The sequence below is a fragment of the Falco naumanni genome, chromosome 2 (genome assembly GCF_017639655.2).
Source record: "Falco naumanni isolate bFalNau1 chromosome 2, bFalNau1.pat, whole genome shotgun sequence".
Taxonomy (NCBI): domain Eukaryota; kingdom Metazoa; phylum Chordata; class Aves; order Falconiformes; family Falconidae; genus Falco; species Falco naumanni.
This window is the reverse complement of record NC_054055.1, coordinates 99,497,297-99,510,817: the sequence shown is the minus strand read 5'-3', so window position 1 is coordinate 99,510,817 and position 13,521 is coordinate 99,497,297. Positions and strand designations below refer to the sequence as shown.

Genomic DNA, 13,521 nt, shown 5'->3' with positions numbered 1-13,521 from the left:
ATACTTGCTTTTCAAACATAAAAATATTTTCACTTAGCACAAATATTTGCAATCAGATATAATTTGTTGTACATGGAACACAAATGAAATGTGAAAAACCATACTTATGATATTGTTTCAAAAGTAGTCACATACCTGAGTAAATGTTATGCATTGGTTTAAAATTCCTAGCAGAAATGAAAACACAAACTTATGCAGCATACTTACAAAGATTGATTTTGATTTTCTTTACATGTCTAAGATCTGATTTTATGCCAATTAACATTGTATCAGTGAAGAAACCTACGTTCCTTCTGGTTTCATTCTTTTCTCTTTAAGTTCTGTTAAAGTATAACGATTTATTTTACCTTTTCCCAGATCCCAAAGAAGGTATTTAGTTTTAGGCAAAACATATAATACAATCCACAGATGGTGTGGGAAGTGGGGGAAAAAATAAAAGTACAAATTTCTGAAGCCTTTTCTTTTTTTTTTTTTTTTTTTTTTTGCCTGTTAAAAGCTTTTCCAACAGTAATTTTAGTAATTTTATTAGATCTTACATTGCTATACATTTTTCTAATCAATTTAAGCTCTAAATGAACCCATGCTATTGAAGGAGACCTGGCACTAATGAATGCCAAAAGAACCCATTCTTTTGATTCCGTAAATGGAAGTCATAGTTTTCAATTAGAAAGAAGTGAAAAGATGAAAATTGATGGCCTGTCTCAGCTGCTAACCTTTACCTGCAGATATCTATTGAAGAACGCACTTAACATCCATCACCAGGAAAAGCTTTATTCATTCAGTATTCTCAGATACCTTTTATAGGCTTTTGGAGCTATTAAAGCAAAAAATTAATTGTCTGTTCTGAAACGGAAGCCCCAAAAAACACACAAGGAGCATATTTTTAGCTCGGTATACTGTATATTCATACAGTGGCTAGTACAACAGAGCTGAGACTTGGTAGGGTATTGTGAAGCAGTAAACACATTTTGATCCTTCAATGCCAGTCGATCTGTGATTGCAAGGAATGACATGGAGGTCTGAAATAATTCACAAAACAATGCATTTGTTTTGTGCTATCCTTACAAGACTACATCTCATTGCCTGGTGCAATCATGCCACTTTAACGCTATGATTGCATAATGCTCCCCTGCCTCCTCGTGAGGAGCATATTGACATTATCACCTACCTCACACACACGTTTGCCATTCTGCTTTTGTTATCAGGTTCATTAGGCTCATTTCCAAGGGATGGTTAGACTGAGTTATACTTTACACTTTTTTCCTTCTAATTTCTATATAAAATACTGCAATGCCCTGCAATTATAGAGGACTTCAGAAAAAATTGCAAGATTTAACACTTATTCCTTTTAGTCAGCCACAATCTTTGTAACAGTACTAAAAGGATGTATTTATACTTTTGAGGAAACTGTACAAAACTCTGTTTAAAAGCACAACCTCTCATGCTGGTGGCTTCTTATGAAATGAAGCAACTAAATGCATCAAAAGCTTGACCCATTTGAGTTGACTACTAAATTTGTATTGACTTCAATGCACTTTGAACTTCATCCACAGTTCTTTTTCTATGGTAAGCTACAACATAAGCAATGCATATATTATCATTATATCATCGTTGCATTTCGGCCCAGTTCTCTAAATTAGAGTTGTTAAGGTCTGAGAATCTAATAAATATTGTGAAAATATTTTACATCCATGTTAAGACAAAAAATTACACATGGACTCTTCCTTCTCCCCTATGTTTTTTCTCTTATATAAAAGCATTCCAAACCTTTCACCTTCTTTTGACTGACATGAAGTTAAGTGTAAAGTTTCAGATTTCAGTGAATAAAATCCTTATGATCTAAGCTGACAGAAAGTATATATATTGCATAACACATTTTAAAAAGGAAAAAAAGCGGGAAATTGACATTATGGCCACTATCTAGTAGAGTCCTTATGATTTATCCCACCACAGGATCTAGCCCATAGGTATGAACAGCATTATAAAAGGAGCCAAATATTATGACTGACTTGGTTCTCCAGAATATGAAGAAAAAGAAAACAATGAAGAAGTCCTGCCTTTCCACTCAAAGATTTCTTGCACAGATCCAAGAGTGTTTCAGATTTCCTACGGTCTCTTTCGACCATTTTTTCATTTCTCTTGTGGACAATATAATTCCTTAACTGCAAAAAATTTGATATAATTTATGCTTTTGTAAGAGTTTTTATCACTGTTCACAAGGTATAAGCAAAGGAAAATACCAAGCAAACCTAAGCAGCATCTGATTTCTATAACAGCCTTAATAAGAAACTTGACAGCTGCCAGTAAGTCTTTACAAAATATAGCTGGAAATGAGCTTTCATGCAAGTTGCTAAGAGCAGCTTGTCACTTGCAAATGCAAACTGAGCTCTACATGCCTTATGATATGCACTCCAGTCTGCTGTGTTGCGTCCAGCCTCATTTGGAGTTCCCAAAACTGCAAACTTTAATCAGATTAACTCCTGAAAAAAGGAATACTAGTTGCATAGGGTAGAAAAAGAACCACAGTGTGGCCAGTAAGTTCTAAATCCCTACCACAAATTGCCCTGCAAGCTGCCTGCTTTGACACAGGCTTAGATAAACCCAAAAGAAAAATCAACTGGATAATTTATTAAGTCATTCAATTCTGCAAGATGAGATTTTTGAAAGAAACTGCAGAGCAGGCCAGCACATCCTTGGAAGCATGAGAAACCAGTAATTTTCATTTCTCCCCTTAGAATTTACACTGAAATTCTGTAGTTGTGAGAAAACCAACTGTAACTCCAGATTTAAATAGATTTGTCAATAACAAAGAATAAATGGAAGGTTTTATAATGAGAGTTGTTGGGTTTTTTCCTTAATCAGTACATACTGTATTGGTTGTGGCAGGAAATTCGATCTTCACTTGAACTTTAAAATCACTTTCTGTCTTTTGCTAACTATCCTTTTACAGTGACTGTTGCTTAATCTCAGTTTTTTTTCAATAGTTTGTTACAATTTTGTCACCAATTAAGACAATGACAGTAAGGCAATACTTTCAGGTTTATACCAAGTTATCACTGTCATTGAGTTAATTTCTGAATTTTGTAACAGCACATAAAATCTATGCATTAGAAAAAAAAAGAATGAACAATAGGTGCCAGGCTATACTCCAAGCTTTTTAGTTCAGTCAGCCTACTTGTAGGTATATGTGAGGATAGACTTTGACCCTAACTGATCTTTTCTTGCAAAATTTCAGGCAAAATCTCCACTCAGTACTAGTGAATTGAAATTACAGTTAAATATAGTTTCAGTCTAAAAAAAAACACAAAAAAACCCAAACAAACCCAAACAAAAACCCTAATATGGTCAAGACTTCTTACTTTTAAAGTAAAAACTTTCACTATTGCTTGTTTGCAAGTTCTGGTATCATAATTCCTGTTTGTTTTTCTTCAAACCCTCTTTAAGAGGCATATTACTCGTATGGAATGATTACTGCCCAAATAAGTATAAAACCATGCAATTTCAAGGAAGGAATTAGGAATTTACAGAAAAATACAGATAAATCATCTAAAAGCATGATATTTGAAAAATAAATGACATGGCAGGAAATACTTTCTTGTCAGTGTTATTACAGAGGAAAAAAAGAAATTACTGAATTAATAACTAAATTAATACATACTATGAAAAAATGTTACTTTTCATAGTCACATTTTTATTCATAATAATGGTTTAGATTAATCTAGATGGAGTCACACTTACCTTGATGTTGCCAGAAATGTTCAAATGATGACTGCTGTGCTTCCACATGTATGCAATACTAGGAAATGTAAACTACGTAACCTAGAACTACCTCATAGCATGTTAACATTTAGTGCCAATAGGTCACTGATTAATATAAATATTTTAGAGTATCAGTAATGACATTAGGAATTAAAAATATCAAAGGAAGAAATAGAGAACACAGATTCAACATTTTTTACATAAGATTCAGAAAAAAGTCCTTTACGTTTTATAAAAACATCTTTTGTGTAAGCTGATCAACTATGGAATCTTCACAAACTATATGTATTATATAAAACCCCACCTTAATGCTAAAATATTTCATGAAATCAGAATTTTGACCATCAGACAATGTGACAATTCACTGTATATATACGCTTTATAATGTCCAGAAATCTTTATCAAATAAACTTTCAATTACATAAAAATATACCTCTCCAAAATGTGTCTAAATGTTTGTGAGTTTCAAATTATTTCTAGAGATTTGAATGAGTTACATTTACTGTACAATTATGTTTAATATTTTCACTGTAGTTTATTTGCACAGGCAACCTCACAGAATGTTTTTTTAAAAATATCTTTTTAGTTTGTAAAACAATGATTTTATCTTATTTTCAAAACTGCATGTTACACATGCTTATATCTATCCATGCAGCACTGTGTGCCTTTGATTCTTCCTTTGGAAGTAGCTAATGCATAAAATCAGAATGTTTATTTAAAGTGTCAACTTTTGATTGGTTTCTTTCACATATTTGTTATTAAGATATACAAGTCCTTGCTGTTTCCCATCTAAAGTTCAGGTAGTCTATCCATATTTGAACATCAATACAAAAATTTGTCTCAAAAAGAGACAGAACACCTAGCCGTTACTCATAATTTATGAAGATGTTTATGAAATCAGGACACTCTTCTTGCACTGCCCAAATACCAGCATAAGTATACGGTTTAAAAAAACAGACCTGTATTTTTTTCACACATGGTAGGGATAAACTTGTTGAAAGGATATATTATAAATCTTAGGTAACAAAAACTGTTCTTAAAATAAGTAAGTTTACTCAGAGTGATGAACAAGCATCTGCTTACTCAGTGAATTGCCAAAACTCAGTGAATTGCGTAAAAATCATATCCTTTTTACTTCTTTTACATTTTCTTGTATCTTTTTGTTCTGGTTGACTATATAGGCTATGATAAAAATTGTTTTCTAAGAACATACTGTACTAGCTTAGTCAGATGGGTCAACCCATCAAGCCTGGAGGAAGCAGTTTTTGTTACATTTAGGTAAGAGGAGCTCTCTGTCAAAAGGTTCTTGCTAAAGTTTGGTTTTGACAATCACATCAAGAATGTCCATGCTTGCCTCTGACTACAGAATTATATAGAAGTTGTCTAAGATTGTTGGGAGTTCAGATGCTATAAAAGTAAGCCATATGAGAGTAAAACAAGTTATTAAGTACATTTATGATTGTATGACATAATCACACTGTTACTGTGTACTCACACTATGAAAGGAATGTATCTAAGGTTACAAACTCTATGAATGTACACATAGCTTCTGATGACACTAACTTATGCACTTGTTGCTTCTGATATTTGAAACAGAAGATGTAGTGACAGAGTTTATCACCTTGCATTTGCACAAATAGAATTTCTGTGACTTAACAATAGATTTAAAGTAAGAGGAAAGGATAAGATATAAAAAAAATAATTGAAAAAATAACATAATTCTGATGTCTACAAAAGTGTGTTGATAGCAATGAAATTAACACTTATGTGTCATTGCTGCGAATTTGGGAGTTCCACTGAAGTAGAAAACCAGCTATGACAACTGACATTAGCTAACAATTATTGGCCAACTAAGAAGACAGACCAGGGACTAAACCGGCCAGGAAATCTTTTGCATGAAGCTTAGAGATGTAAGTAAGGCAATGTAGTGAAGTTTGCATTGGCTTCAGCAATGCAAACAGTCACTATGAGCTAAACTGAGCTTAAATAAACCTCTTTTCTTGTGTAAGCATGAAATTGTGATTTACTTAGCATTCTCCAGCTCTGGGGTCATTCCCATGTGTACTAATCTACTACTCCTGGCCTATTCTGCCAGCAGATCACCTTTAAGTTTGCTGTTCCAGCAGAATCACACACACTGGAGGTAGAGGAGGGCTGTCTGAAGGCACAAAGTGAACAAATAGCTGCAAGTCTGAATTTAAAATACAGTCATTCTCCACAGCAATTACACTAGTGAAGATAAAATTAGCTGGATTTTAGACTGTTGTATGCTGCCAGTATGAAAGAATCTGGCTCATGAGGTCATATACTACTTACTTTGATTACCACTGAATAGACTAGAATAGAATAGGATAGAGCAGAATAGAATATACTTCAGTTGGAAGGCACCTAAAATGATCAGTCAAATACTAAACAGTTCATTTATGATATACACTGTTTCAGTGTGTTGATGTTTTAACTTGCAACCCAGGTGCTCAGTGAAGTAAAGAAAGCTGAGGTTCTCAGGAACTTGCAGAAGTACTAAGCCTCCTTGCATACTGAACTCTGATTTATATTACACTGCCTAATATGATCACTTATAGAGAGCTATAATTGCATGTGGGTATAATTTCTACTAAAAGGAAGTCCAGCCTTTTCAGACAGAGTACTTAAAATGGATGCTTATTGCCAAAAAGGGAGACAGATAAGAGATAGACTATTCTTATCTGCATGATTTGGGATTCTAAGAGGAGGAAAATGTTTAACTGCAATAGTGGTCTTGGAAATGCTAAGCCAATTTTACAATTTTGAACTCTGGGTGCATCTCATTTGATGCAGTAGATGTTTCATTTAACTCTAGCTTCCAAAATACCTGTTTCATATTTCTAGAATTCATCTCTGACTTTGCTTTTAATAGCTCACACAAGAACACTAAATTCATATTTGAATATGATAACTTTTTTAAGATTGCTTAAGATTTTTTTTCTTCAAAGTGCATATCACTACAACTGAATTTAACTGCATAAAAAAAATTGTGCTAGGGCTTTAGGGCTTTGGTTTTATTGTTTTGTTTTGGTTTGGTTTTTGAGGGAGGGTGATTTGTCAGATTTAATTTTTACTGTTCCACAAGCTAGACAGGAATTCAGCATATTGAAATCTCACCATGAGACAGACAATTCAAGTCATGTCACTATAAAACAATAATAAACATAAATCGCTCTCTGTATTTTTCCTGCCAACATAATCCTGAAAAAGGCACTAAAACAGTGTTTATAGCTAGGTTGGAAAGATATTACTTCTTCTTAAAGCATATCCATGAAAAGTAAGAATGTAGATAATGAAGAGGAATTGAGTAGTACCTAGACAGTGAGTCAGGTTGTTCAAACCATACCATTTTCTGTAATACTAGAACATTTTTTGAATTAGGATACCTATTTTGCTATATCTTCCCACTCTGCTGAATTTCCATCATTTCAGTTAAATTATTCCTTAAATATTTTGGGAAATTTGAAATTTCAACTCAACTGGTAAATAATTTTATTATAAAAAATACTATCATCCTACATGTGCTCAAAGCATAGGGTGTGGATGGGGAGACAGTGGGATTTAGTACTAATGTGGGTTACAGTATTGAATTTACCAAGATACGAGAGCACTGCCTTGTACTGGGAAAAGTTAGCAATTTCATCTAACTGCAGCAGTGTCTTCAGTCATCATTGTGTTGAGGCATGAGTCAAAACAGAAACTGCTGAGCTGGGCAGAGGCAGGATTCTCCCAAACCCTAAAGTGCCCAAGAAATTAAGCACAGATCCACAGCATGCCACCTTTTGAATAGCGCACACCACAATACGCAAAAGGAAAAGCTAAATCTTTTTGTTATTGTCCAAAAGTATCCTATCCATGGAATATATTTTGATAAATGCAAACTTATACTCAGAGGGAAAATATGGCTTTCTAAACATCAACAACACATATTATTACTGCATGCATGCTTGCAAGTCTAGAAATCTCAAGAAGTATAACTCCAGAAGTACTTTTATTCAAAGGATAAAGAAGGATAATTTAAAAGCTGGAAAGTCTTGGGCCCAGCTGTCTGCTGTTTTGCCTTGGTGCTAGAGAGAGAGAGAGAGATGAGGTACATATTCCCAGAGCAGCTCTGGAGTCCTCCAAGACAGAGAGACGAGATGTGCTGCTTCTGTATTCTGGATTTAGAGATAAATATTGTTCAGTGCACAATCTAAAGGTTTATATTTTAGCCAGAAGCAAGAAAAAAAGACAGAGATTAAGATATTTGTCTCTATCATTCAGTTAAAATGTTTTATAGCCCTGAAGGTCACCATGTTACAGCTACAGCAAGTAAAGCCTTTTTTTTTGTTTTGTTTTGTTTTTTTTTGTTTTGTTTTTTTTTTTTTGTTGTTTTTTTTTTGTTTTTTGTTTTTTTGTCTGTCTAGGATGCCTACTTTCTGGTTAACTTGAGACTAGAATTTTCAGTATCTCAGTTATAGCCAACAGGCAATTTGATTTCCACCTACAAAAAATGGAGAATCCTTGTCTTTATGGTGCCTATGAAAACCTGGTTTTAAAATTCAAAGGGTGAGGTGTTGTGTGTTAAAACCAAGTCTTTTCAAATCATAAGATTTTTACTAAGTTGTAGGATGGTCACAGAACTGTTCAAATATAACTAAAATTATACTATATCAGAAGGCAGTAAAAGAAACCCATATAGTTTATATTCTATTACCTTGACACATATTTCATAGCTGTATAGATATTTCTTGAGGTCAAACTCAGTGAAGGATAGTCAAGTAAAGTAACAGGTCCCTAACGTTTTTTGGTTTCCCTCATCCATGAAGATGCATTTCCAAATTCTGAAAGCTGATTCTAGCAGTGATAACAGTGGTAGCAGCAGTAGCCTCCTGCCAAGAGCATTTTGAGGGTTGTCAGGTCCCCAGGGAATGTCTGAAGAGATTTCGGGGGCCTCAGCACCCTTGGGATGCTGGTGGGGGAGGTACCAGCCAGCAGGAGACAGATGTCGCAAGAAAGACAGGTGAATGAGACAGCGCCAGCAGTCCTTGAGGCCAGTTCAAACCATGGGAAACCACATATAACCAGCCCCTGGGGAATGCCACCAGGAGCACTGCAAGCAGGCTGTGCAAACACAGATGGCATCAGTTGGCAGCAGCAGCAGCAGTTTGTGTGGCAGTTCACGAAGGCAAGGCATGGACGTGGGTAGTGCTGCCCACTCTACCAGTGACTGGGCCTACTCTGCAGGAATTCACTAACTGATGCAAGAGCCTCTTTGCCAACTTGTATGGCATAATAATTCTACTAATTTTTTAACTTTTATGTATAATCATGTTTGCTTTCCATATGGTTGTTTAACTGAATAAATTTGTGTTTTCTCTTTCATTTCCTTTACTTACAAAGTAAGTCAAAAAAAGGTGGAATTCACCTACCACATTCCAATATCTAGGCAGAACCTAATGAGCTCCCAAGGATCACATTTACATTTTACCCATGAAGAAAAAAATGAAATATGCTCATAAAACACAACTGCTCTGAATTTTTAAGTGCTATAGGCATATTCTGAATGTCTTCTGGTATTCAGACATAGACCTTCTATAACAAAGAATAAATTCCATAGTGTCTCAAAAGTTACATTTGCCTCTGTTCAGGAGTATTTAATGCTAAATAAAACACTACATTTTTCCTAATCCATTTAAGATCCTCAAAGTTCTTACTTTTTAGTTTCTTATATGAATGCCTCTGTATTGTGCTTTTTTTCCTAAATGCCACAATATTAAAATATAGCATTTTTTCTCTTCTTTTTTTCTTTCAATATAAATACATAAAATAGGAATTAATCAATTCAAATATTACATTTTCTCCTTTAGACTTATATGAAGCAGCTGGACAGTGAAACACTAAATTGCTTATAACCATCTGTATCCTTCAACAATGGTAGTTTTAAGAAACGAAGAGAAAACCTTTTAAGAGATCCATGAAATAACCTTTTTTACAGATAAACATCTATTACCAAATTCCTGGGTATACACTTTCTTTGACAACAACAAATCTTTTCTTTTTTAAATGAGTCTGGAGTTCTTTAGTTACAGTTTTGCTTTCCTTTTTTTCTTTTTCATTTTTTTTTTTCTTCTCCTTCTTCTTCTTCTTCTTCTTCTTCTTTGGGGGTGGTCATGAGTACAAAGATTGTATGTATAAATATACCAAGATATCTTTTTATATTCCTAGCTTTATGTTTCAATCTGACTTTATCGTAGAAAAAATACTCTTTTGTATTTAAACCAAAGTCAAAACCAGGGACAGGAAAAAGATTCTCTTTACTCTGGTGAGCTAGAATATTGTTGAAACACATTAACCATGTTAACAGATAACTCAGGAAAATAAGTTTCCTGTGTTCCAAAATAGTATATGCCAAGAATACAGAACAGGTTTGCTATCAAGAAAAACAAGATTAAAAATCTTTGTAAAAGCCATTCTAAATCAAAAAAACACATAAACAAAATTACTATACCTTAGCTTGTATATCTAACATGCTGGAAATATGAGTATTTGAGCCATCCGTATGCTATTCTATAGAAACTATCTGCTTTTCATTATGATAAAAAATATTTTTTGTATCTGTTATTATGAGAAAATTTTTAGCTTAATTTTCTATGGAAAAGTAGAACTTCAATAAATAAACTTTCGTTTGGTGAAAAGCTTCATACATGCAAACATCCAGGAGCTGGAATCACAAAGACAGGAAAGATTTTTGGTCTATTATTATAGATTGAAGCTTATTTTGTTATTCAATCTAACGCTGACAAAGGAATATAATGTCAAGAAGATGCATATCTTGTTCTGTTTGAAACACAGAAGTATTAATTTCTCTCAATATAATAAATTGTTATTATGGAGTTGCTTATATTTAGGAAGATAATTTTACACTACTTTTGAAACCTCTTGACCCATATTACCTGCAACATAAATTTCATCAGTGCATATAGCCTGTTTTGTCTGTATTACCTCTACATCTTCTGCCCTAAACCACAATTTGCACACAAAAATAATAAATACAGGAAAATAGTAATATTTACCCTCTTCCTAACATTACCAACTGTTTTAAAACTGGTGAGTACTCACTATTGATTACTTTTCCTTTTTTTTTTTTTACATGGAATCAAACAGATTTTAATAAGAAAAGGATGCAGGTTGTGAACAAATTGCTGAGCCAAGAGTAAATTGTGAGCAAATCACTAAGCTAAGAGCAAATATGATCTAATGACAAATTTAACATAAAACAGCGCTAACATCGTTATAAATATCCAGTCACTTTTGTCTAAGGTGAGGGCAGCTGTAAAAAGGAATGTAACCTAGCCCAGTTTCCATAAAATATTGAAAATAATTCAAAATCCAACAGCAAGAATGTTTTCTTTTAAAATCAAAACTGGCCCAAGGATCTATGATCGATCAGTGGATAAATTAAGCAACCAAATATTTCTATGTAATTGGTGATGAAAAAAAGAGTCACTTACCTAAAACTCCCAGCCTGTAATTGAGAGTGACAACAATGACATTTCCATAACTTGCAAGAATGCTCCCATCAATCATATTGCCAGTACCCTCCATGTAAGATCCACCATGGATGTAGACCATAACGGGTTTCTTGCTGTTCTGATCATGAATGTCTGAAAAAATTCAAGTAAGGAAAACATAATAAAGTAATAAAAAATAAGGAAATACAGCATTAGCAATTTATAACAGTGCTAAAAATATTCTTAATTATTTCCTATGTTTTCAATGTCATCACCACCACTTTAATCAGCTAACTTACACAGTTCAGGATCATCCTATAAGCCTAATATTTATAGTATGACTATTTCTCTTGGTTACTTCAAATACTGTTTCCTCTGAAATGTTCTTAGAACACTTGAAATGCCTTCAATATTTCAAGGGATTTGATTTGAATATAAGTGTCTAAAAATCTAAATAGAAAAATCAAATTATGGAATAATCTTGTCTGGTTTTAGAATATTCTGATTCATGTATATGTCAATTTAGAAATATCTGTACACCTAATAATAAAATTACAATAATGATCCACACTTTACCATTCCTCACTGAGACATAATTGTTGAAATTTTATTCCCAATAGTTCAGTAAGAGATAATATCACAAAATCAAATTGTTCTGATTAAAGTAAACATAGTAAACTGTTCCTTCTTTCAAATATCCTAGGAGTTAAAAAAACAAAGAGAATTTATGTGAATTCATGGCCCAGAACTTTGTATTTAAATCAAATTATGTCTTTTGTGTTGTATTTTTCCTTGTTATGGTAGCTAAGCCTTAAATAACAGCCTTGAATTAATGCTTCTTAACAGTATCACTGATCTTCTGTATACACAGAAAAGCTCTTGCCTACTTTCAAACAAGTAAACAGCAGGATCTTTATTTCTAAAAGAAAGTTACATGAAATTGATATAAATATTTTTATACTTCAGAATGAGTTATAAAGATGCACTGATCAATGATTTGGGGCATATTTAGGACCAGATTCATCTCTCTCCCTCTATAACAAAAAACTGAGGGGCCTAATCCCAGAAATGGTTCAGACTACCTGAATTAGGAACATATGTTCTCTACAGAAATAGAGGGAACAAGGGCTAAGCTTCTTTAAAAAGCAGAGGGCAATTCAGCAAGCTGCTGTTAGAAATACACACCTTTTGCAAGTAATTAAGTGTATCTGCATGTGGAATAGGAGCACTTCTTTCAATCATATAGTACAGCATATAAGGGAAAGCAGTCTGAGTATTCAACCAGGATTAAAACAAAACAAAAGTACTGTTCTCTTTAGAGTAAAATAGCTATATATTGAACAGTGAAAAAGGGAATTGGAGGAAGAAAAAGCTGAGCTAAATACCTAGAGTTAGGGGACCTGGTTTTGAAAGCCTTCTAAAACTCTTCCTTCTCCTCAGGTGTGTTAGGAAATACCCTAAGATACCAAAAATGTGATCAGCAATAAGATACCACATATATAATATTTTGTGTATGTGGAAGTACTTTGAGCATACTTAAAGGTAAATTTTGACTGGTCATATTTCTATGGCTCACTTTTACTTTACTCATGTGTATGCACTAACTTAAATATCAAAAATTGTCAGCTGAGTTCAAGGAATGTATGTTCAGGCTCCATTGTACACCCATCTAGTTGTCAAGAGTTCAAGGCTTGTCATAGAATCCACCTTTTTTACGTAAAAAGATACATACTTTACATGTTGAACTTTATGTGTTGTACTTGAGCAGCAGAACAAATTTTTGTGATTAGATTTTTTAATTGTTATGACTGTAAGAGTGATGCAGTCATTGAACAAACCATATAAAGCAATGAGGTGGATTCTAGTGGATATATTTTTATCTTCACCATTTTCAGCAAAGTACATGAAATTGTTTCTTCTGTGAAAACAGAGCTAAGCCCTCAAAAATGAAAGCAACAATTATTTAACACAATTGTTTCTGTTACTGAATTACCTTTCCCTTCTCTCTCCAAAGTCATGATTTGTTGTATTTAATCTTTCTTTATTACATAGTTCTACCTCAGGGTTGAATCTTTCACTGCTGAAGTCAATGGGAGGTTTCCTCTTCCCCTTCAATGGGAACATGATTAGCTTCAACATAAAGGAAATTAGCTTCATGCTTTATGTGCTTAGATCTAAAGTGGATGCCCCTGTTAATCATGAAACCCTAACATTTTATAATTTTTAAGCAGTCTGAATATTAATG

At 33.5% G+C, this 13,521-nt stretch overlaps 1 protein-coding gene across 2 annotated transcripts in view; it reads right to left on the bottom strand.

Moving 5' to 3' along the window:
* The window catches only part of NLGN4X (neuroligin 4 X-linked), a 188,842-nt gene that overhangs the window by 66,896 nt on the left and 108,425 nt on the right, over window positions 1-13,521 (bottom strand). For both annotated transcript variants that reach the window (XR_005826201.1, XM_040582805.1), the window contains exon 4: window positions 11,277-11,429. Coding sequence is in view for 1 of the 2 variants with exons in the window: in XM_040582805.1 (XP_040438739.1) it covers window positions 11,277-11,429 (153 nt within the window). In the remaining variant the exon portion in view is untranslated. The remainder of the gene's footprint in view (window positions 1-11,276; window positions 11,430-13,521) is intronic.